The 26,732-nt window shown below is 40.7% G+C and overlaps 1 protein-coding gene across 25 annotated transcripts in view; it reads left to right on the top strand.

Annotated features, from left to right (window-relative positions):
• Nucleotides 1-26,732, top strand: part of RBFOX2 (RNA binding fox-1 homolog 2) — a 257,017-nt gene that overhangs the window by 188,635 nt on the left and 41,650 nt on the right. For all 25 annotated transcript variants that reach the window (XR_015750125.1, XR_003373569.2, XR_015750123.1 and 22 more), the window contains one exon: nucleotides 22,377-22,523. Coding sequence is in view for 21 of the 25 variants with exons in the window: in XM_087968368.1 (XP_087824494.1) it covers nucleotides 22,377-22,523 (147 nt within the window). In the remaining 4 variants the exon portion in view is untranslated. The remainder of the gene's footprint in view (nucleotides 1-22,376; nucleotides 22,524-26,732) is intronic.

Consider the following 26,732-nt stretch of genomic DNA (forward strand, 5'->3'; position numbering starts at 1 on the left):
CAAAAACCGATACAAAAATTTATGCCACCAGATAAAGACCGAATGCACCAATTATCACATTAAACAAGAGGAAAACCTTCTAAGCACCAATTCCACCCGTGCTTTTTATAATTTTGTAAACAACAAACTAAAAGACTCAAGGTCCATCCCTCCCATGATAGGACCTAATGGTAAAGACTGCAACGACGACACCATTAAAGCCAACATCTTTAACACATTCTTCGGCTCAGTATTTGTAAACAGCAATGGATCATGCCCAGTATTTCCTAGCCGTACCACAGATAACAACAATGATCTAATACATATCGATTTCACAGAAGACAATGTTGAAAAGCACTACGCAATCTAAAACCATCCCTATCTATTGGACCGGATGGAATATGTGCCTACTTCTTAAAAAGCTATCCACTGCCATAGCCAAACCTCTAAGCATAATCTTTGAAAAATCTTTCAGGACCAGCTCCTTGCCTAACCTATGGTCACAAGCCACAGTCATCCCCATCTTCAAAAAGGGAGACCCAAGCCTAGTTGAAAATTACAGGCCAATCTCCTTATGCTGCATCACCTGTAAAGTCATGGAATCAATTATTAACCAATCCATCATCCTCCACTTAGAGACAAATAACCTACTCTCCAATAAACAATTTGGTTTCAGAAAAAAACTATCCTGTAATCTGCAACTCTTACACTGCAAAAACATATGGACGACACAACTCGACCAGGGCAAAGCAATAGACGCAATCTACATAGACTTCTGTAAAGCCTTTGATTCAGTGGTACCACGACAAACTACTCCTAAAAATAAAATCCTATGGTATCTCTGGACAACTGAATAACTGGATAGAAGCATTCCTGTCAAACAGACAACAAATGGTCAAAATTGGGAGCGTCCTATCAAATCCAGTACCTGTCAATAGTGGTGTCCCCCAAGGCAGTGTTCTAGGACCAACTCTCTTCATACTCTACATAAATGACCTCTGTGATCATATTAAGAGCAATTGCGTTCTCTTCGCTGATGATGTAAAGCTGTTCAATACCACAGACAATACTGCTACCCTACAAAAAGATCTTGACTATGTATCAGAATGGTCAAACAAATGGCAACTTCAAATCTCAACAAATAAATGCTCTGTCTTACATATTGGCAAAAAAAATGAGAAAATAAAATACAAGCTGAATAGTCAAGATCTTGTTGATGACCCAAGCTCTGTAAAGGACCTTGGAATACTCACCTCTAATGATCTAAGTGCTAGAGCCCACTGCAACTACATAGCCAAAAAGGCATTAAGAGTTGTTAACCTAATCCTACGTAGCTTTTTCTCTGGTAATATCACACTACTAACCAGAGCATACAAAACATTTGCTACACCAATACTCGAATACAGTTCATCAGTCTGGAATCCACATTACGTATCTGATATTAGCACAATTGAGAAAGTCCAGAAATATTTCACAAGAAGAGTTCTCCACTCCTCTATTCGTTGTAGAATACCTTATGTCACCAGACTTGAAATTCTAGAACTAGAAAACCTTGAATTACGCCGTCTTCAGTCTGACTTAAACATGGTATATAAAATCATACATTGCAATGTCCTACCTGTCAATGAATACTTCAGCTTCAACCATAACAACACAAGAGCACACAATAGATACAAACTCAAAGTTAACCGCACCAAACTTGATTGCAGGAAATACGACTTCAGCAATAGAGTGGTCAATGTCTGGAATACTCTACCCGACTCTGTAGTTTCTTCCCCAAACCCCAAAAACTTTAACCTTAGACTGTCTACTATTGACCTCACCCCTTTCCTAAGAGGTCTGTAGGGGGCGTGCATAAGCGCACCAACGTGCCTACCGTCCCTGTCCTATTGTTTCTCTCATTCTTTTATTTTTCTTATATGTACCCATTTCATGTATTCACAACTATGTATACACTTATACTTATTATCTTGTAAACAATTGGCAAATCAAATAAATAAAAATAAATAAAATAAAATAAATAAATAAATTGCTCACCTGGAGTTATCCATCTGGCTTCATTCCTAAGGCAAGATTAGAAAGCAAATTCAGTCGGACTTCTGGTTTGAAGGGCTTCGGTGACAGACAGGAATCTGCGATCGTGCACGGTTTCTGTCTGGGCTCGCTGCTGGAGCGCCCTGAGCCGGCTGGTTTTGGGGCTAAGCCACCCCGTAGAGGTGGTGAAGAGGGGGGAGACCACCAGCAGGGTCGAGGAGAGCCGCATCTCTCCTCCTCAGCTGGCCATTACTCCCTTTCCCAAAGGCAGTAGGAGCGGTGGTCAGAAATGGCCACCTCAAAGAAGAACTCAACTGGAAAAGAACATGCAGGAGGAAGATAAGAAGTGAAAGTTTTGGCTGACCGGGTTAAGTTGAAAAAGTAACAACTAAGGTACCCTGGAATTTAAATTTTACAAAAAATAACGTCGCTCCCAAAGAAGAGTCGGAAGCAGCGAAAGAAAGTGAAAAGGGAAAGGTTTGGCTTTTCTCTCTCTTCTGTCTCCTTCCTTTCATTGACAACTAAGAGACCTAAATAAGAAATCGGAAAAATCCGCTTTGGCATCAATAGGCAATTAAGCTGAAAATATAACTAAATGCCAAAGGGACAATAAAGATTTCTGGATATTAATTTTTTTTTCTTCTATAAGCAGGAAGGGAGAGAAAAAGAATAAGGGCAGGATCTGGAAGAGGGAGGAGACTGCCTGGACTTCAAAAGAATTTAAAGTAAAATTTCAATAAGACTTCTAAAAGATACATTTTAACTGAAACTTTGCAACTAAATAGTAACCCCAGGAAGAGAAAGTGAAAAAAAACAAAAGTGTAAAAAGAAACAGCTTGTGTGTATTTGGATTGCTTGGTGACTTTTGGATTTTTGGTTATTATATTTGAATGACTAAAACCAATTGGGTGGTTGTTTAAAATTTTTACAATGGCACCACTTTTGGATGAATTGAAAATGGAACTTAAAAAGTACAAAGAAGATGCACAAGAAGGGAAGGGCTCTTTTGGCTTCGTTTTTCAATTCTTAGAAATGGAGATCTGGAACTATGAGAAACAACAAGAAAAGACTGCAAAACAAGAAGACTGGGACAAAGAAGAAGCCATATTTAATGAACAAGTAACTCTATGTGGGGAAGAAAAAGGAAAGGGGGGAAAGAGAATGGAGAATTTAAGACTTAAAAAAACAACCAAAGAAAAGAAAAATAATTTGAAAAATAAGTATAATGCTGGAAAGCAACAGAAAAGGGGAATACAGAAGAGGGAAATAGAGGTAGAGAGACAAAGGGGTAAAAAGGGGAGAGAGAAGAAGAGAGGGAAGAAGGAAAGAAAAAGAAGCTACAAAGGTCCGGAGCAAGATATAAAGAAACAGGACCTATTTAGAGATAATGGGTGAAAATCTAACTGAAAAAGGGATTCTGTAAAGGTATATAAGATTGTATTGTTATATTTGTAATAGAAATAACTTTAGAAAATTGGAAACAACATATGATTAAAATGAGGGATAAAATAGTTAGTGTAATTTAGTGAAATGTTTGTGAATAAAATAAATGAAATAAAATAAATGAGAAAATTGAATTAGGAAGGAACGGGAACATTTTAATTAGTCAATGTTTTATAAAATATAAGTGAAGAGGGGGGGGAATTAACTATGGAAAGTTTATAATTGTTCCCGTAGAAGTATGATATTTAATTGAAAAGTAATGTGAAAAATGTTAAGATTTTAATGAATATTGATATTAATGATAGAATTGAATTGGAATGGAATGTTATTTTAATTATATTATACATTTATATTTTTTTCTTTTTTCAAGAATACAGTGTGTAGTTTAAGAATGTACCAAGCAGAATCTGAATGGAAGTTATATATTATATTGAGTGTTATAATTTTAGGGGAAAGATATAAAGGCGTCATACTCCAATCAGTAACTACAGGAGAAATTTTGTTCAATGAGAAAAGATAATAGACAATTGATACAGGACAGACAAAAAATATAAATATAATGATTTGAATTGAGATGAAATAAATAAAATAAAATTGAGAAAATTAAAAGATGGGAGAAGCTATGTAGAAAATGTAAAATAGTAATAAGATATGGAATAGAATATAAAAATGAGCATGAACCTGAATTTGCGTCTGTACGAAGAAATGTAACCCGGGATTATGCTGCTTTCAAAAAAGATGTTTTACTTGTATTTCTTTTCTTTTTGTGAAAACTCAAATAAAATTTACACACAAAAAAAAAGAAAGCAAATTCAGTCAAATATTTATCACAACCATAGACCAGGATAAAACACTAAGAGCACTCCAGAAGCCAGTTAATTAAAGGCTTCCCTTCTTTCCCTTCATGCATTAAAGCAGGATCTGACAGTCATTTGTCAAGAAGGCTTTAATTTGGATACTATGAATTGAGTTGGTGGACTTGGTGGTCTAAATGAGCTCTTCAAGCTATGTTTCTATAATTTTCTTATTCTTTGCTGCAAAGAGTAAGATCATCTTCCTTCCTTCCTAGCTCCTGCTGTTTCCATTGCCAGTGACACATTAGATAATGTTCCACTAGTTCCCCAGTGCCCTCACTTTCCCTTGTCTTGTCTTCCATTAACAGCCACGTCCTTGTGGCTCCTTTTCCCCAAGCCACAATTGAGTGGAACAAAATAGCAATAGCACTTAGAGTGCTATTATCACCTCATAATGCTTTACAGCAGTGGTCCCAACCATTCTTGTACCAGGGACCAGTTTCAAGCAGAAACACTTTTTCAAGGACCGGGGAGGGGGGGAGTCCGAGTTTGGTGGTTTGCTTGCAGACGTTTCATTACCTGACTAGGTAACATCTGATGTTGTTACCTAGTCGGGTAATAAAACATCTGCCAGCAAACCACCAAGTTCAAGGAGCGCCAATGCCTCCTCATTGCAACCCTGAGCGACAGATATTCTCTTCTATTGGGACATTTAAAACGGAGGGTTTCAGCTGCAGATTCAGGAACTGCGCCGGGCTGAGGAGCGCCTTCAAAACTGAGTGCTGGGCGGCGGCGGCCCATGGCTCTCGGCCCTGCCTTCCTCAGCCCCATCCCTCAGGTGTCTCCCTCCCGCCCTCAGGTGTCTGCCTCGTTCCTCTCTCAGTCGCTCTCTTGCTCCTCCACCAGCCCAGGAAGAAACTGCTTCAAAGAAGCCGGCAGCGTGGCTTTTCCTGTCGCCGCAGCTCCCCCGAAGCGCCCGTTCACCCCCACCCCGCCGCCCGCGCGCGGTTCAATCCAGCGCTCCGTTCTGCCTGCCTGCCTTCGTTTCTGGTTGTTTGGGAGCAGCTTCGGCTGTTAAAAAGAGGCGAATAGTTATTATTCTCAGCCGAAGCTGCTCCCAAACAACCAGAAACGAAGGCAGGCAGGCAGGCAGAACGGAGCACTGGATTGAACCTAGATTGATTGGCGGCGGGGTGGGGGTGAACGGGCGCTTCGGGGGAGCTGCGCCGACAGGAAAAGCCACCCTGCCGGCTCCTTTGAAGCAGTTTCTTCCTGGGCTGGTGGAGGAGCGAGAGAGCGGCTGAGAGAGGAACGAGGCGGGAGGAAACCGAAGCCGCTGAGCCAGAGAGCAGGACAGGCTTTGGTTGCTTCCTCCCTCCCCTTCTTTCATTTGTGTCCTTGATCCCTGATCCCAGCAGCATTCACCGAAGGAGAAGAAAGCCGCCATTTTTATTTTATTTTATTTTATTTGCGGCGGCCCGGTATAAAGTGATCCACGGACCGGTACCGGTCCGCGGCCCGGTGGTTGGGGACCCCTGCTTTACAGCACTCTATAAGTGGTTTATAGCGTCAGCATCTTGCCTCCAACAATTTAGGTCCTCATTCTACGTATCTCGGAAGAATGGAAGGCTGAATCAAACTTGAGCTGGTCAGGATTAAACTTCTGGCTATGGGCAGAGCCTGCAATACTGCATTCTAACCACTACACCACCTCTATCCCTATCTGATTCAATGCATTGACAAAAACATCTGAATCACAAGCGTTCTCCGTAGAACTGCTGCGAGCATCCAGAGAGTGAGAGTGGGAGGTGCTCCAGTCTTCACTTCTCACAGGCTGAGCTATAATTGAGGAACGCTCCTCCTCCTCCACGTGACTCCTCCATGCGTTCCCCCAGTTTTAGCTCAGCCTTCGAGAAACAGGCAGCTATTTCCATTGTTCCTTGGGCGTTTCAGGTTTTTCCTTCTGCTGTATTCAGGTTTGCTTTTCTCCGTTTTTCCTTGTCCCTGCGATTTTGGTGTGGTCCTAAATTTAGCTGGAGAGCGATTTCGCTCTCAAGGGGGAGATACGGGGTTCGGAGCCTTTTTGCCCCCCTCACCCCTCCTCCTTCTTCCTCTGCCTCATTCCAAGCGTGCTTTGCTCAGCCGCTTGGCCCCGTGCTATTTTTAGCGCGCAGTTGCGTCTTCCCCCCGAGAACCGCTTCCTCTCCCAGCCCTTGTCTGTGAACCTTTAGTTGTCGGAGCTGCGAGATCGGGCTGGTGCGTCTCTGAGTTATTCGCGTCGAGCCGGGCGGCCATTTTGGGCGCTCCTCGTGGCCGGCGCCATTTTGGATCAATTTAAATTTAAATTTTTATACTTTAATTTGTGAGCTGCGTGGTTTTAGTAGGCCCTTAGCGGGACCGTCAGGCCGCGTGGAGCCCCTTTTTTCTTCCTGGAGGACACTGTGGTTCCATGCCCTGTTGTCTCTCCTTGATAGACATCGTTGGCCTTTTTTCCTTGCCCGCAGCTCGCTCAGAGGCGCAGGCACTTACTTCCCATTGTTGCTGGGAGGCTGCCTAAGGAGGCCTGCTTTTTTCCCTGTTTATACAGTTTTCTTCTGGCCTCAGCGTTCATTTGGTTTGTTTGGATTTTAGGATTAGAGATAGTGGATTTTTACTACTATTTCCTTGTGTTTAATTGACCTTCCTTTCCTTTTGGGCCCCGCCCACAAAAAAAATAAAAATAAATACAAATAAAAATAATAATTAATTTCTGTATGTAAATAATAATTTTAGATAGATTTTTTCTTCCCTTTAGTGCATAGAGTTCAATAATAATAATAATAATAAAAATAATAAAAAATAATAAAAATAAATTAGAATAAAGAGAACAAAACTTTTATTCCAAAAGGGGGACGTGACCCAACTTTAGGAAAACCGGCTTACGTGGTGGGCCGAACTCCTAGGTGTGCCAACCGCCATTCTTTTGTTGCCAATTTTTTTCCTTGGTATCATGGCAGAGAGCAATCCAAGTGGCTCTTCTCTGAAGGCCAAGTCAAAGACACACTATCTTCGCAAAAGGGACAAGGACTCTTCCAGTGCCTCTCAAAGAGATGCCTTGAGGCGCCATAAGGCCCTGGAAAAGGAGTTTAGCAAACGGTCTAAAGACTCACATTCTGTAACTCCTGCCCTACCTTCTACCTCCGCTCAACCCCCCCCCCTGCCAAGTCACTCTTCTCCCTCCAGGTGCAGTACAACCGCCCAAGGCCGCCAGACCTCCCGTACGCCCGAGGCGACCTTCACGCCAACCGCTGCAGGCCTACGCCCTGAAGATCCGGCTTCAACTATCATTCCGGATAGTCTTAAAGAATGGATGCAGATTGCCATCCGTCAAGGTATAACCGAAGGAATGCAGCAGCTGTCCAGACCGGACTCTTGAGGGAGGTCTCCCGAGGTTGAGTCTTTATCCGGAAGGTCTCTCTCCAGGCCAGCATCTCAACATGGTCAGGTACCTTCTCATATGGATGCCCCGTTCCCAGAGGGGGAAGAAACCCAGGAAGAGGAGGAAGTGGGCTTTGAGCCATTCGGGGAGGAAGAAGGTTCTGATAGAGGTTCCTTACAATATTCCGAGCCCCTTCTCGAGGCAGACCCCATGGAGGGGGAAATGTCAGAAGACGAGGGCATTTCCTCCGAGCAACCAGCTGTTGTGGGCCTTTTTAAACCTCATTTATTTAAGTCCTTATTATTTAAGGCAAGAAACGTTTCAGGTCTGACCTTGCAATCTCCCTCTGATCCACCTCCATCGAACCCAGAGGGTCCAGATGACCTAATGTTCAGACAACCGGTGGTAGAAACGGAAATTATTCCGACCCCCCCCCCCCCAATCTTTTCAGATTTGGTCGCAAGGCAGTTGGCTTCGGTGGGTCCTTCTCCCGCCCCATCTAGCCAGGACAAGAGGTTGTTTAATCTTGACTCGGAATTTTCTGCTATGTTAGACACACCGGACATAGATGATCCGATTGTGCGACTAGCCTCCTCTTCCAATCCTACTGATGCGCTGGAGGCGCTGAAGCCAGAGGACAAGCGGGCAGAGATGGCGCTTCGGCGAGCGCACCAATCTGATGCTTGGGCCATCCGGTCGGCCACTGCCGCCTCCTTCTTCACCCGATCCTCCATCAGGTGGCTCAGGCAGTTGAGGCAGCATATCCCCCCAACTAACACCAGGGCCCATCAGGATATTGCAAAGATCACGGCAGCGGCAGAATTTGCAGCCGACGCCACTTTTCATTCTGTTAAATTTTCTTCCTGGGCCATCTCCTCTCACGTAACTGCCAGAAGATTGCTTTGGCTTCGGCACTGGCAGGCCGACATCAAAAATAAGTCCAAGTTGGCTTCAGCCCCCATATCAGGGGGGAAACAGTTCGGGCCTGCTCTTGAGCCATTGCTTCTGGAAACTCGGAATAAGAAAAAATTCCTTCCTTCGCTTTTTCGTAGGCAAGAGACCAGAGGGCCCCAGCCCTTTCGGAGGGGCTCCTTTCGTCCCCCCTCACAGCCATCATTCACCCCTAGATTTCAGGGTTCCCCGTCATTCCGGTCATCCTACCAGGACCGGGGTGATTCGGGAGACAGAAGCAGGAGAAGAGGCAGCTACAGAAAGGGGTGCCGGGAACAGGACGTCCCGCCGACCCAGATAGGATTTCAGGTCCTCATCCTATAGGCGGCCGCCTCAGGCATTTTGCCGACCAGTGGGAGGAATCCACTTCAGACGCCTGGGTCAGGGACTCCGTTCGTTTTGGCCTCGCTCTGCAGTTCCACACTCCCCCCACTGAACATTTCAGAATTTCACCCATCTCTAGAGATCCTACTAAGCGGGCCCTTATGGCTTCCGCTATCAAACATCTGTCTGATATTAGGGCCATCCAACCTGTACCGCCCTCACAACGGGGAAAGGGTTTCTATTCCCTCTTATTCTTGGTGCCTAAGCATTCCGGGGGTTGGAGACCCATTTTGGATCTTAAAAGGCTCAATCGATATATCATACGCCATAGGTTCAAAATGCATACTCTCCAGTCGATTTTGCAGGGCATCAGAGAAGGGGACTGGCTTACATCTGTTGACCTCTCTGAGGCTTACCTCCATATCCCCATCCGCCCCTCATATTCCAAGTATTTGAGGTTTTGCTATAGCAATCAGCACTTCCAGTATGTAGCCCTTCCCTTTGGCCTCGTCTCGGCCCCGAGGTCCTTCACTAAGGTGTTGGCAGCTCTGGCAGCCCACCTTAGGCAGGTTCCCATTCGCATCCACTGTTACCTTGACAATATCCTTATTGTATCCTCTTCCCGGCATCAGGCCGAGAGTGATACTAACACTACCCTCTCGGTGCTTCAGGCTCACGGCTTCTTAGTGAACTGGGAGAAGAGTCAGCTTAGCCCTTCCACCCGTATAGCCCACCTAGGGGCTGTGATTGATTCTGTTAAAGGGAAGGTCTTCCTCTCTCAGGAGAGGCTCAGCAGTATTCATACAGCTATCAGGGCTATCAGACGAACCGGAAGAGCATCCTTGCTCAATTTATCCAAACTACTTGGGAAGCTGGTTTCTTGCATATCTATTATCCCATGGGCTCGCTTGCATTCCAGATCCTTGCAGTGGTTCCTCCTGCCATACCAGCGTTCAGGAAGGAGCACATCAGGCTTCGTGGTGAAAGTGCCTCCAAGAAAGTGCCTCCAAGGGACCCCCTCCTATGGTGGACATGACCCTCTACCAACAGAGGGCATCTATTCAAGGAGCCCCAAAGGGTCACTCTCACAACAGACGCAAGCCTCTCCGGATGGGGGGTCCACCTGCAGTCTCTGTCGGCCCAGGGAGTTTGGACTCCTACGGAGCGAAGTCGCAGCATCAACTGGTTGGAGCTTCGCGCAGTGTACCTGGCCCTGCGAGCTTTCCTTCCTCAGGTGAGAGGGCGCCATATCCTGGTCCTAACGGATAATACTACAACCAAGGCCCACATCAACCGTCAAGGGGGCACCCATTCCATCCCCCTCATGAGGGAGGCCGAGCGGCTGTGTCGGTGGGCAGAGGCGCACCTTTTATCCATCAGAGCGGAGCACATTTCAGGAACCTCCAACGTCCAAGCAGACTGGCTGAGCAGGGCCACACTGGACCAAGCAGAGTGGCGTCTACACCTGCACCTGTTCAGGGAGGCGGCAGCCATGTTCGGTCAGCCTCTGGTAGACCTGTTTGCATCTCCGCTCAACGCACAAACACCAAGGTTCTTCTCTCGTTACCCCTCCGGGGCAGAGAATCACGATGCCCTGCGTTGCCCTTGGCCTCCCGGGCTTCTGTACGCCTTCCCTCCACTTCCGTTGATCCCCAGAGTGATTCGGAAATTGATATTCGAGAGGGCAGAGATCCTCATGGTGGCACCATATTGGCCCAGGAGACCGTGGTTTGCGGACCTTCACAATCTGTCGGTAGCTCCGCCGTGGAGGATCTCGCTAGACCAAATATCTTTGTCGCAGGGCCCTCTGCTTCATCCAGACCCACAGTGGCTTCAGTTAGCTGTCTGGAAGTTGAGCGGAAAAGGCTGATTGAGGAGGGTTTGTCAGCCCAGGTCATTAACACCATTCTGGCTGCTAGGCGGCCTTCTACTACTCACATTTATGATGCAACCTGGAGCAGTTTCTGTAAGTGGTGCCATAAATCCTTCATCAATCCACGTTCTCCTTCAATTGCACAGATCCTGGCCTTTCTACAAGACGGCCTAGATGGAGGCCTCTCACCCAACACTTTGAGGAGACAGGTCGCGGCCCATCAACGGTGGTTGCTGGCGGCTCCTCCGGCCCTCTTTCCCACCACCCTCGAATTAAGGCCTTTCTTAAAGGGGCTTCCAATTTGCGCCTGCCAGTGGTGCACAGATACCCGACATGGGACCTTAACAAGGTTCTCATCGCCTTGACTAAACCTCCCTTTGAGCCTCTCAGGGAGGCGCCACTTCAATTTCTCACCTTTAAAGTGGTATTTCTTGTGGCAATAACCTCGGCTAGAAGGATATCTGAAATAGCAGCTCTATCCGTGAGAAAGGACCTGTGTATTTTTCACTCTGATCGGGTGGTTCTGAGACCAGACCCTGCCTTTATACCAAAAATCAACTCAGCATTCCACAGGGCACAGGAGTTGGTCCTACCTAATTTCTGTCCAAAGCCTTTGCACGAAAGAGAAAGACAGTGGCACACCCTCGATGTTCGAAGGGCTCTACGTATTTATATCTCTCGCACGCAGTCCATCAGGAGATCAGAGTCTCTGTTTCTGTCCTTTCAGCCAAAGACGCTGGGCTGTAAGGTATCCCCGTCCATGGTGGGCCGATGGATTAGAGCTACCATATCCAAGGCCTATTTAGTTCAAGCTCTTCCGGTCCCCAGTGGGATAACCGCCCACTCCACCAGAAGTGCAGCTACATCGGTAGCCTGGGCTACTCAGGCTTCTATTCTTGACATTTGCCGGGCGGCCACCTGGGCTTCCCCGTCTCCCTTTATACGCCACTATAAAATTGATACTTACGCTTCAGCTGAGGCATCCTTTGGCAGGCGAGTCCTGCAGCAAGTGGCAAGAGAACCTAAGGAGATTCCGACCCAGACGGAGTCCCGCCCGTAGAACAGACATGCTTTGGTATGTCCCACTCTCTGGATGCTCGCAGCAGTTCTACAGAGAATGGGCGTTGGTTCTTACCTGACACGCCTCTTCTCGTGGAACTGCGTAGAGCACCCAGCCCCACCCTAATTAGTCCGTCTGGTGGGGAATCCTGTTTCGGCCAATGATCTTTATTGTATATAGTTGAGATTTGTATAATAGTTAAGGTTAGAGGATTGTTGTCCTCTTGTCTTCGTTAAAATTGGGGGAACGCATGGAGGAGTCACGTGGAGGAGGAGGAGCGTTCCTCAATTATAGCTCAGCCTGTGAGAAGTGAAGACTGGAGCACCTCCCACTCTCACTCTCTGGATGCTCTACGCAGTTCCACGAGAAGAGGCGTGTCAGGTAAGAACCAACGCCCATTTTGGTTCAGGAATTGACCACCAAAACTATTCTGTGAATGGAACAATTCATGGACCAAATCCTTTACGTATCTATAATTATTCTGTACCTTTCTCTCTTCACCTACAGTTTATGGCTATGCAAGAAAAGTAAAGACAGAAAAATCCAATATGATATTTGTGAATGATAAATATTACCTTATAACCTGCCAACATTTTTCTTAAGTACTAAATCAAGACTGGAGAAAGAATATTGCTAGGACCATTATATGTTAGCATGTTTCCACACTTAGAAACAACAGAAGAGAAAGTTGGGTAAGCAAAACTCTTCCAGCCGTATGCCGTTTGAAAAAGGCAAGTTTGCCGTTTAACAATTTTATTGTTAAGTTGAAGAACAAGTGTACCAACTCATGTTGCATCCTTACTCGTCTTCAGAGTATTTTGGGCAAACAATACTAATATATTCATAATAAGCTTTATAAGTTTTTTTGGCTTATACTAGCAAATACTCTTATAAAAAGCCAAATATGAGTTATTTCAGTAGAAAGATAAGGAGAGTAAGGGAGATATGTGATGAATCTCATAACTTACAATGACTTGAATCTTGCATGGATTAAGAGTTAAATCCATATGTTCCTCCAAAAAGATAGTTTATATGCAAATTTAAATTTTATTCACTAGAAGCAAAGCAGAAATTAATGTGGTTTTCTCAGTTCATCCTCCTAAGCCTTGATATAGGGTTGAGGTTTTAAAATGTAATGCCTTCTCAACATTCTTTTTTTTTATATGTTATACTTAGTTTTAGATTTCTTTAAGAATATGCAGAAAGTTACACATTGGTAGAATAAACTTTGAATTATTACATCCTGATTTCCTTTGTAAAGTTGAAAAAGCATGAAAAGAAAATAACTTGCTTCAGCAATCAGCAGTGCTTTTTCCAAATCCTGGGAATAAGTTTAAATATCCCAAAAATCATTACAAGAAAGAATGTTCTTGGTTTAAAATTTAACTTGGGGTTCTGTGGCACAACAATGCCCATTTAAACTTGGGCATCTCAACACAGATTTAGAAAATCAGATGAATTGTCCAGTAGTTTCTGTGATTATCTATTGAAGCTAAGCTATAGCCCTGAAGAACTAGGACTGCTAAAAGTGTTTGTGGTATCCTAGTAACAGTCACTGTGCCTATATAATTTCTGTTTCCCCCCCAGTAGTAGTTAATTTGGTATAGAAAAATATGTTTGGCAGAGAGCTGAATATGGTAACACTTAATGTCTGCTGAAATGCAAGTTCCATCCTTAATATTATCAGCAAAGTATCTTATTTTGGCCGTAGCTGTCACATTTAATCCCACTATTTAATAACTATTAAATATCTTTCATTTCTTTCATTATAAGCATACATCATTATTGGAGTGTATGTTTGCTGCTAAAATAAGCCTGTGGGGGAAACTTTTGGGAATCCCAAAAAATCCTTTAAAATATTGGTCACATTCTCCACCACTATATCACCAGTTTATTGAAATGTAATGTGTAGTTTGAAATGTAATGTTTGTTTTCATCAGTAATGTTTTGTTTGAAATGTAATGTTTGTTTTCATCAGTAATGAACACAAAAGCTTGTACAACCTCTGTTGATTGGAATCTTGGACTAAACCAAATCTGATGTTATAACCCTCTTTAATGTATACAACAAAGATCTTTTGATCTGTAATGTGTCTTAATTTTTTTTGCAAAATTGTTTTTTCACTGTAATTATTTTGGAGGTTCATGTATAGAAAACCAAACATATTAAACTACTTATTTTGTATCAGAATTAGCCAACATAGAACTGTTCATTCACATACAAATAGAACTTAGCTTTATTACCCCATGTGCCAGTTGTAATTCAGAAAGTTTCTGATATTCTTCATGTGGATGAGAAAGTTCAGGTACATCTTAAATGGAATGATACCTGAATAATTGAAAAAGGTAGTTGTGGATTTCACTTGGAACTATGAGTTAGATAGCACGACTTGTAAGGGGCTTCTGAATTCTAGGTAAGATATTCAGAAAATTACAATACAGTTACAGTTGTAATGTAATCACAATTTCTATAAACAAAACAAAATTTGGTACTAGGGAGTAAGTAAATTCATCTGTTGCAATTAACTACATTATGCAAATTGCACATATTTATTTCTAAAAATTCTCACTAATTTTAGTAAATGAGTAAATAGTTTATTCAATAAATCTCCAGACCATTACAAGAATATTGAACAATTAAGTTTAAAGAATCAAATCAAAAATTTGGAGCCCAGCTTGTTTCTTACTTTTATTTACAGATTCTATTTGTTGTATAAGCACATCTTGTCTGTACATCAAAATTAGAGTCAAGTCCAGCACACGAACCATAAGGGTTGATGAGCATTGGGCTTGTCATAATTGTTCTCTAAAATCTTTCGGATATTGTTTTAGCTGATGTCCAGAACAAGTAAGCAAAATGCTCCAGGTTTCAGTTCTGCCAAATTGGGTCAAGCCAGAAGAATTTGGTAAATGGTTTCAGACACAGTGCACATTCCTAGCCAGTGGAAATGTGGGTGTTCTCTTCCTTGACTTGAGATTGGGAAATGTCTATCCAGTGTTTACATAGTGTCTAGCTGAGAGCTGCCAGTTCTTGCCTAAACAGCTTCAGTTCTAACAATAATCCACCTCAATCCTTGCAGGCAAACCTCATTTTTACTGTACATATTTGATTCCTTTCCAGTTATCATAATAAGCCAGAGGGGACAGAATCCCTGCTCTCCAGCCTAATTTGAAGTTGTATTTTATCTGAATTGAGCTGTTGCTCTGATGCTAGAAATTCAAGATTAGCTATGGAAATTTTTTCTATTCTCAACGGTTATCTATTACATGAATTAATAAACTTTAATAAACTTTCCACTCTGATCTGTCTGCGACTAAGTTTTTTTCAGTAAAGCTCATTTACATATATATTCCTGTAATTTAACATAGAAGATCTCAGGAGGATAAGATATGGCCGTGGTTGTAATATTCTCTTACTGGTTTGTTAGGATTATGAATTGCGCAGATGTCATGAAGACACCTGATCCAGATATGTCATCTTTCTTTGAGCCAGCTATATTCAGTATCCATCAGTTGGTCTGTTAATTTATCTTCTGAGAACAAAGTTAGCCTGAAAATAAAATTTTGTATATGGGTTTTCATTATTTATTCTCAATCCATTATTGGAAATGAATTATGTGAAAAACCTTGGGGCTCTGTTAGCAAATACAGAATGAATACAGAATGGAATGGGGCCAAATGTGATAGGAGAAGCTGGCAGTTAAAAATGGGCTGGATCCTGGAGAGAGAAAAAAAATATCAAAATTCTCCCCTCAAATATCATTTGGGGGATGGGATGCAATTAAGAACGTTAGTAGCTGATCTATTCTAAGCCCATTTCTTCCCTCCTTTCATCTGGCCTACAGTCTCTTTATGCTTCCCCCCCCCTAACTTAGTACAAGATATTCCTTTAGTACAAAAACGGATATTGAACCAAAAAACGGATATTGAACCATGAACCAAAGAAAACCCCAATGTTTTTGTTTTGGTTGGTATACTTTCAAGGAGAGATAGATTTTCTGGTCACATTATTTCTCTTTGCCAGTGCAATAATATCCCAGGCCTAATGAATACTGTTTGTGTTGAATTATATGAGGAAATTATGATGAATTATACAGGGAGCAGACTTAATATGCAAAATGTAATTGGTGATATATAGTGATATGTTATAAGGGATTCACAGTATATTTATTTTGCTTCTTTCAACCTTACTCTTTCCTTTCATATTTGTATATTATGGTGTCCGTAGAATGTCGATATATTTTCTGTGTAGGAAGATTATAAAAATCAAAACAGCAGATATATAAAAGCCAGAATTTTGTACTGGAAAGAGACTTCTTGACGTAGAACTATATGTGATCTTCCATATTATGTACACTTAGATGTTAATATCAGTTTTCTTTATTTTAATTTTTCCCCTCTAATTAAAAAGAAAAATGGAACAGGAAAGGGGAAAGGAGAAAATACATTCATTCTCTCTCCAATTTTTTTGACACCTTTCCTCATATTTTTATGATGTCACTTAAATGTTGTCTCAAATATTACAGGGACTTTGCAAAGTTTACAGGGACCTTGCATATTAGTGCGCTGATAGTTACATTATTACTTGATCCACTAATTTTGATACAACTGATAACCTTTAAGAAATGAAGCATACATGGTAGGCATAACTTTTGCCTTGGGAAGAGCTTTTGTTGCTTAGATTTCAATAAGGAGGCATGTCTTAACTGCTTTTCCAAATTTTATTTCCAGTACTTTACTGAACACCCCCCCCCCCCAAAAAAAACTCCTTGGAGGTCTACCATTTCAAGGAAAAAAAATGTCATTTTATTGCAGATTTATATACTATTTGACAGACTACATGAAACAGAATATATATAAACATCCTGAAAGATACATGTTTACTCATATTCAAATTTACAGTGAAGATAATTTCAGGAAGGTCCTATTCTTGCCATTTCCAGTAAGAGTGTCCTTACAGTAAAGCTGTTCTCTCAACCATATGAAGAACCATTTAACAATAGTAATAGCACTTAGACTTATATACCGGTTTATACTGCTTTACAGCCCTCTCTAAGCGGTTTACAAAGTCAGCATAATGCCCCCAAGAATTTGGGTCCTCAAATTTACTCAAACATCTTTTAGATTTCAGATTCTACAATTTATTTGTGGCTTTATTTTTCATTGGTTGCAACCAACAAAAGGTCTGTTCTTTCTGAGCTGGTTTTAAATTTCTGTGTAATATTACCCTCAACAAGGTGGATGACACTTTTGGCTAGTAATATTAACTCTTTTTCAATCATGAAGCCAGCTAAGCAGTTAGATGAAACAGGCAACACCTAGAAAGTCAAATTCACTGCCTTTATTTTAGAAAAAAAATCTGTCATTTCACTCAGAAAGTGTCTCACATAACTAAAAACCCAAAAGCAATTTCAGTAATTATTAATCCTTATACATCAGTAAAAACAAGAGAATTACAACAAGATAGCAGTCATGCACAAGATGCATTGATTTTGAGGAGTAGCTATTGAATGAAGATCTGCCTGGCACCATAAAGATGCCTGTGGAAGAGGTCAAGAGGGGCAGACACATCCCTGGCAATTATTTGTATTACCTTAGGGAGACCTCTTATCCTGAACACCACCAGTTTTTACATTTTCCCTGTTCCCTCCCTCTGTCTGCTCCATTTGTGACCAAGAATGAGGATGATGGGCAGAATGTCCAAAGCCATCTGGAAGGCTGTATCAGCTTGCCAATTTTACCATCTGTTGCAAAAAGCTCCCCATTTGGAAATTTGCATTAGCCATGCTACAGAGTGTGAAAAAAAGCATTTTGAGGAGAGAGGGACTCTTGGACTATAAAAGTTAAATAACATCCATGGGGTTGTTTGGAGAAACTATTTTCTAGTTATTATCTGCCCAAATGATGGATGAGATATCATGTATTCTGTCCTTCCCGGTGGATAATTTTACCCTGGAGAATAGAGGGCTTTGACAGAATTATAAAAATAAAACTGCCAAGCAATATGATGTCATTTAATCACAAGCCAGCCTCATTGATTTTCCCTTTAGGATGCAGTGCTCATTTGTTTGGAGATAATTTTGTCAGTGTTATGAGGAAGGAAGTGGAAAGCAGCTGTAAATAGTATCTTTGTGATGTGATCAGATGTACCTTTGTCAGGAAACTTTTACGTGTTTTGTATTTGAGGCTGATTGAAATTGATTCTTGGTTGAATGGAATTAGTTTATCCCAGCTGTTTGGTGTCTTGTTTTGCATTGCGTGGCTACAGATGGTAAGACAGAGTTAGTGTTACATTCATTGCTTGATTGAAGCAAAGCCAAAAGCCATTCTTGCTGCACTCAGCACACTGCCTTATGAATGTTGCTGCTGAAGGGTTTTTGTGAGTTCTGAAAGGCTCATGGACAAGTCCAAGGTCATGTCTAGAAGAGAGAAAGTAGGAGAAAAGAGTCTGGTGCTGATTGCAGTGTCTGGAGAAACCATTTTTTCTCCCTCTTGGATATTTTCTTAGTCCCTTGTATTCAGTGTCCTTAAACTAAATCAAAGGAAAAAACATCAGTTTGCTGTTTCAATGAAGAGAATTCTTAATTGTTAGAAGAAATAAAAATACGTTGCTGTGTCAGGTTATTTCAGTTGAATAGGTATTAAAATAGAAATTGACTCCAAAAATAATTTTTTCATTTTGTATTTTTTCCCTTTCTTGAGATAGCAGATTATATATAACAATCCTCTTCACTTTTTGGGGGGAGGGGGAAATCATTCTAGCAATGTTGTGATATAGGTAGACTGAAAGCTACTGATAAACCTTAGATTTGCATACACAGTAGCGACTTTGAATTCTGTTCTCCCTGGTTTAAGTCCTCTTTAAAGTACAGCTCTTTTTCAAACATTCAATATTAATTATTTAAAATACATTTAACTAAAAACAGTTAATCATGTAAACTAATTGGAATTGCTGAACTACAACATTCTTGAATTAATACTAGAAAATTAGAAGGAGGAATCATTTCATTGTGCTTTCCTTTGTTATAACTGCATTGAAGACTGATCTAGTTCTAACTGGGCATATTTTTCAGATTTTACCAAAACTAGATTTTTTAATACTGTTGATTTCTGGGTCATAACAGAATTTGCATAAATTTAGAAATTATTGAAATAGTGATTAAATTAAGCTTTTGGTCTCTAGCTCTTTAGACCTGCCTTCCTAAACGAGTCTCTTTAGGTTTTGGAGGGTTTTTCTTTTTAGAATAGAATAGAATAGAATAGAATACTTTATTGGCCAAGTGTGATTGGACACACAAGGAATTTGTCTTGGTGTAAATACTCTCAGTATACATAAAAGAAAAGATACATTTGTTAAGAATCAAGAATCATAACGTACAACACTTAGTGATAGTCATAAGGTACAATAAGCAATCAAATCATACTAGGAAACAGTCAATATAAATCATACGGATACAAGTGACAAAGTTACAGTCCTACAGTCACAAGTGGGAGGGGAGGGTTGATAAGGAGTGATGAGAAGATTAACAGTAATAGTAGTGCAGACTTTGTAATAGTTGAACAGTGTTGAGGGAATTATTTGTTTAGCAGAGTGATGGCTTTCGGGGGAAAACTGTTCTTGGCTCTAGTTGTTCTGGTGTGCAGTGCTCTATAGCATCGTTTTGAGGGAAGGAGTTGAAACAGTTTATGTCCGGGATGTGAGGGTTCTGTAAATATTTTCACAGCCCTCTTTTTGACTCATGCAGTATACAGGTCCTCAGTTGAAGACAGGTGGGTAGTAATTTATTTTATTTATTTATTTATTTATTTATTTATTTGATTTGCCAATTGTTTACAAGATAATAAGTATAAGTGTATACATAGTTGTGAATACATGAAATGGGTACATATAAGAAAAATAAAAGAATAAGAGAAACAATAGGACAGGGACGGTAGGCACGTTGGTGCGCTTATGCACGCCCCCTACAGACCTCTTAGGAAAGGGGTGAGGTCAATAGTAGACAGTCTAAGGTTAACGTTTTTGGGGTTTGGGGAAGAAACTACAGAGTCTGGTAGAGTATTCCAGACATTGACCACTCTATTGCTGAAGTCGTATTTCCTGCAATCAAGTTTGGTGCGGTTTACTTTGAGTTTGTATCTATTGTGTGCTCTTGTGTTGTTATGGTTGAAGCTGAAGTATTCACTGACAGGTAGGACATTGCAATGTATGATTTTATATACCATGCTTAAGTCAGACCGAAGACGGCGTAATTCAAGGTTTTCTAGTTCTAGAATTTCAAGTCTGGTGGCATAAGGTATTCTACAACGAGTAGAGGAGTGGAGAACTCTTCTTGTGAAATATTTCTGGACTTTCTCAATTGTGCTTTTTTTTGTTTTTTGTTTTTTCTGCAGTCCTAATTATCCTCTGAAGTCTGTGTCTGTCCTGTTGGGTTGCAGAACCAAACCAGACAGTTATAGAGGTGCAGATGATAGACTCAATAATTCCTCTGTAGAACTGTATCAGCAGCTCCTTGGGCAGTTTAAGCTTTCTGAGTTGGCGCAGAAAGAACATTCTTTGTTGTGCTTTTCTTTTTTAGGACTACTGTCTTTATCGCATCAGACAAGGAAATATATTTTCTTTCAGCAAGACACTTGTGTAAAAAAATAATGTGTAAATATATTTAGGCAAGATATCTATGTATGTACACAAGTATCTTGAGAGCCAATCTAGTGGTTAACTACTAGGCTAGAAAGCAGGAGACCATGAGTTTAAGTCCTGCCTTAGCCATGAAAGTCACCTGGGTGACTTTAGGCCAGTCACTCTTTCTCAGCCAAGCCCACCTGATAGGATTGTTGTTCTGAGGAGGAGGAAGGTATGTTGTATATTAAATGGCTCGTGTGAGGTGCTGTCGCCGGGGTGGGGTATGGGTGTGGTGGTGAGTGATTTTAGTATATTAATTTATTATATGACTTCTTTTATTAGTTTTATTTTTTTTTATATGGGGTTTTATATTCTGTAATAAACCTTGAGTTGCCATGTGTGAATAGGCGGCAATATAAATTCCCTAAATAAATAAATAAATAAATATGTTCACCACCTTGAGTTATTTGCAAAATAATAAAGGCCGAATACAAATCAATAAATGAATAAGGAACTAAAACACAATAACATTATTTAAGTCATTGTTAAACTCTTCTGCTAACAGAGCTCTCACAATGATTAATGTAAATTTCATTTGAACCATCATTTGTAATTAAGACAGTAGACTAATGAGTTGATGTTACTGACAGTTGACTGCTTCTAACAGTCTCTTTATGGATGGGGGGGGGACATTCTCATTTTGGTGAAGCAGCAACAAATTGAGAAGGTCAGGAGGCAATGCATCTTGTTGATTTCTTTTTTATATTGATAATAGAGAGGAGAAGCAAAGTTAGGATACCAGCTTGCACTGTGAAATGATAGGCTTGTCCCCAGTGAAGTTAACTTAAGTCCTTGAAGTCTACTATATTTGGTTTGGTGCTTGATCTTGTTTGCTTGTTGGACTCTGACACCCCAATTCCAAATGTAGTGTCACCCCAATTCCAAATATAGTATGGTAGCATTTTTCCTGCTGAAATACAGATCTATAATTAGGTTGATTTCCACCACCCTTCTGCTTCCTGGGTTGTGTAGGTGGGGGAATAATGGGAAGACTCAAATAGATTTTAAGATGATGACATTAACAGTTGTTTTCAGGAATCATATATTGGAAGTAATGGGGGATGAATGGATATATTTGGTGTGATTTCACAGACTGCTTCCCAGTCCAGAAAATTGCAATGCAGCACTTGTGTATGACAGCATTGGGTTAAAGAGATATTTAATTATATGTGGTTATAATTGTACATTGGGGATGACAGAGAATGAGGTGGCTGGATGGAGTAACTGAAGCAGTTGGCATGAGCTTAAATTGACTCCGGGGGATGGTAAAGGACAGGAAGGCCTGGAGGAACATTGTCCGGGGGTTGCAATGGGTCGGACATGACTTCGCTACGAACAACAACAACATTGTACATGAAGGCAGAAGTTATTTATGAAACAGTGACAGGATCTCATTACTATCATAGATGTAGGCAGACCAAATTATCTTAGCTTTAGCCTCATTATTAATTTACAAAATGGCCTACACTATATAAGGTGGTTTTGAAGTATTGCAGCAAGATAAGGCCAGTGAAATATTTAAAATACACTAAAATGCTGTGTAATAACTATTAACAATTGAAAACTTTTAGCACTGGAATGTTAAAAGCTAAAAGATAATGGAAGCATGTCCAAGATACTGCCTTATGGAAATTTTATTACTATTTGCTTTCTCCATCTTTCATATCAACAAAAGGTTGCTGTTTATTTGAACTGCTTTTATGAAAATTTACTCAGTTGCTAAATTGATGTAGGTATTTTAAATGTGTAAAACATGAATTGATTAATGAATGAATCATAGCTGATTTTTTAATTAACTTTTTCTTTTTCAAAAAATTGCAGCAGACAGAAGGAGGGGCACAGACAGATGGCCAGCAGTCGCAGACGCAAAGCAGTGAGAATGCTGAGAGCAAGTCTACCCCAAAGCGGCTTCATGTGTCCAACATTCCCTTCCGTTTTCGGGATCCTGACCTCCGGCAGATGTTTGGGGTATGTTAGCAGTATCCACAGCTAGAAATCTAATATTGATTGATTAATTGATTGATATCCCACTTTATTAGTTTTACAAATCTCAAGGTGGTAAACTTACCCAACAAACCTGCCTCCTATTCTCCCCCATAACAGCAAACCTATCAGGTGGGTTGAGCTGAGAGAGAGTGTGTGACTGGCCCAAAGTCACCCAGCTGACTTTCATAGCTAAGGCAGGACTTGAACCCATGCTCTCCTGCTTTCTAGTCTGGTGCCTTAACCACTAGATCAGGAATGTCAAACATGTGGCCTGGATACGGCCTGCACAGGCCACGCCCACCCTGGCCCTGCAAAGGCAAAAACAATCCTAATATGTCACGATATGGCCCACAATGTGATCGAGTTTGACACCCCTGCACTAGACCAAACTTCCAAAGCTCCAAATAAAGAGAGTTAATACATGCTGTCCTGTGTCCAATGCTTCTGGATGGTTTTCTCAGGACTGCAGATATTTTCCCACACTAGTTGTGTTCCATCAATGAATAAAGGTTGCCTGGTACACATTTCATTCATCTCCAAACTCTGGATCTAGATGTTAATGAGTGAGTGGGAATTAATTATCCCTTAATGCAGGGGTGTCTAACTCGATTTCATTGAGGGTCGCATCAGGGTTGTGTTTGAGCTTGGGCTGGGATGGGTTTGGCCAGGTGGGTGTGGCCAGCTTGATATCATTCATGTCGGGGGCACCTGCGGTGACCAAGTGCTAAGGCAGGACTTCCTTCAGACCCTCACTCACTCTCATAACCTACCTTCCTTCCTTCCTTCCTTCCTTCCTTCCTTCCTTCCTTCCTTCCTTCCTTCCTTCCTTCCTTCCTTCCTTCTCTTCATTTTCCTTCCCTCTTCATTCTCCTTTCTTCTTCCCTTCTTTCCTTATTTTTCCTTCCTTACTCTCTTCCCATCTTTCCTTCTTTTTCTTTGTCTTTCTCTTTCTCCTTTGCTGTCCCTTCTTGAATGCTCAAATGCAAAAGGGGAAACTTTTATCCTTTTGTTTTAATTTGTTTTGCTAGCCCTCTGTCAGCGAAAACAGAGCTCAGGGGCCCTTCGTGGCCCTGGACTGTGTTTGCTGACAGAGGCACTACGGACTCATCCTTTGCTATTTCCATGGCAGCCGGCGGGCTTGAGTTTGACACCCCTGCCTTAATGGTATAGGTAATGCTCGACTTACAGCAGTTCATTTAGTCACCATTCAAAGTTACAATGGCACTGAAAAAGTGAGTTATGACCATTTTTTACATTTATGACCATTGCAGCATTCCTATGGTCACATGATTTACATTCAGATGTTTGACAACTGGCTCACATTTATGACAGTTGCAGTGTCCTGGGGTCTTGTGATACCCTGTTGCGACTTTCTGACCAGCAAAGTCAATGGGGAAGCCAGATTCACTTAACAACCATGTTAATAATTTAACAACTGCAGTGATTCACTTAACAAATGTGACAAGTGAAAAGTCATAAAATGGGGCAAATTTCTCACTTTGCAATATAAATTTTGGGCTCAGTTGTGGTCGTAAGTCAAGGACTACCTCTTATTTATTTTCTGAAAATTGTGTTGGTCTTTAAGATGTTCTTAAAGCTACTAAATAGAGTGCCAGTGTATTTTATTTTTCCATCAGACGGGGCTGGATTTACACTTTAAGCATGTTTCAGCTGTGTTTTAAACTGCCATTGATCATTGGCCAAAGTGAATAGAATGATTTCTGAGAAATAGCAAGCGCTTTAAAATCTGTGTGAAAAATATTTCTTTAAGTTATTTCTCATACTTGGATTTTTATAGCTTTTAAATAAATCTAAATAAAGGTTCTTGGCAAAAGAGAGAAGTTAGCAGCTATGACAGGCACAAAATAAAATTATCAAATTGTAGTCACTTTTTATTTATCTTTGATAATTTTATTTTGTTAATTGCATTGCTATTCTACCATTTCCCAGATGAAATTCATACAGTTTCTATGGTTGTCCTATTTTCCTCTGGCACATTTTGTTATCTTTGCAACAGTCCTCTATAGTAAATTATTCACCTGCTTTCTGAGTGTATAATTATGTGAACCTGGATTTTGCCAGTCCTAGTCCAACATCCATTGGTGTACCACACTGCCTCTCATTTAAAAATAGAAGAAAATAAGATGCGAAAATTGATTCCTGATCCTGGAGCATTATTTAGTGACTCCAGAGTGAGTAACCATATTTCATAAGCATTAAAGAAAATGACACACAGATTTGATGAAACTCCGCTCAGTTGAGTCAGAGCAAAAATCTGTCTTCCTACTGAATTTAATAAACAAAGCACAATGACTTAGCAATCTGGTTTTAGTCCATATAATTTTATATTTGGGTGTGTATTGTTTGTAACCCACTAATGTTGAGGAGACATTGACTGGAAAATATTGTGTTTTGCCTCTGCCAAGAATAATAGAAAAGTAATATATTTAACTGCTGTGTTTTTGTAGTCCCATGACATGCTCCTCTCTTCTGCCCCATGGACTAGAACTTTACAATCTGGCGCTTCTGGGATATATCTGCAGCTACCACTTTCAGCCAGATCTATAACAAGGATCCTGATCAATCCCATTCCCTCTTGTTTAGACCATCAAGGATATAGAATAGTAGATGTTTGCATATTGCAGGTTATTTTCAAAGCATCCAATTTGGTTTGTAGCCATTGACTAAATGCTTGTGTAAAATCAAATAACAACAGTGTAATAAATTAAAATGTTAAAATGATATGGAACTTTTCATAACATAATTGTATCCAGAGTTTCCTTATAGTGATCATGACTAAATAGTATTTTGCTGATATTTTAAATTTTTTTCTAAAGAGTTATCAGCTAATCTATTAGCTGATAATACAAGATAGTCCTTGACTTACAGCCATTCATTTAGTGACCATTTGAAGATAAAACAGCACTGGAAAAAGTGACTTATAACTGTTTTTCACATGATCATAACAGCAACCCCATGGCCATGCGATCAAAATATGGACACTTGGCAACTGCTATGTATTTATGATGGTTGCACTGTCCCAGGGTCATATCATCACCTTTTGCGACTTTCTGATAAGCAAAGTCAATGGAGAAGCTATATTCACTTAACAATCATAGCAATAGCACGTAGACTTATATACCGCTTTATAGTGCTCTAAGTGGTTTACAGAGTCCGCATGTTGCCCCCAACAATTTGGGTCCTCATTTTACCCACCTCGGAAGGATGGAAGGCTGAGTCACCCTTGAGCCAGGTGGGATACAATCTGCCAAATTACAGTAGGAGTAGCTTGCAGTACTGTACTCTAACCACTGCACCACTGAGGCTCATATTACTATCTTATGTTACTCATGTTACTATCTTAACAACTGCACAGTGTTTCACTTAACAACAAGAAATAGGGAAATAGGGAAAAACTCACTTAACAACAGTCTTGCTTAGCAGCAGAAATTTTGAGCTCAAGTGTGGTTGTAGCTATTCTCTTCTGTGGTACAGTTGGAATGTTTTTCAAGTAGTAGTGATGATAATTCAGAACACCATATATGGTGCTCTGTTCAACCACAGAACATGTGTTGATTCAACGACACCTTCTATGCAGGGATAAATTCAGTCCTAAAAGGCAAGTTTTCTATAACTTCTTTCCAGAAGCACTGAGAGCAAGACAATGAACCTGCAGGTATAAAATAAAAGCTCTTCTGTGAAGAACAGAGAGAATATTATATAAATATTTCATTCAGCAGCATAAGTCATTCGGCAGCATCTGTAATATACATGGTTTAGTTTTTGCCCTTAGTAGTTAACAAGTTGTATTGTTTTCTGCTTCTGAAATCACTTGAAGAACTACTTGCTGCCAGAAAGGCTTTATTTTGGGGGTATTCATGCAAGACCATAAGCCATTTTAAGGCTTAAAATAACCTAAAGGGTGGAACAAAGAAGCAATCAATAATTTAGTCCTTAATTCCTGCCAGTACAGAATTTTTGTACAGAGTAATTTCAGTTTGACACTATAATATTTGGATAAAGTATTTACTCAAATACATATTAGCATTTTGTTTTGAACAAGAAAGCTTTCCTTTGGATGAATCACATTGAAAGCAGCTTCCTTGTTGCTGTATGACTACTGTACAAAATGAAATACAAGTGAAAAATAGTAATAATAAATACGGTTGGTATTACAGAAGATAGATACCA

This window comes from Notechis scutatus, chromosome 6 (assembly GCF_049901735.1).
Source record: "Notechis scutatus isolate UNSWTSFEM ecotype Mainland chromosome 6, rNotScu1.2, whole genome shotgun sequence".
NCBI classification, from domain to species: domain Eukaryota; kingdom Metazoa; phylum Chordata; class Lepidosauria; order Squamata; family Elapidae; genus Notechis; species Notechis scutatus.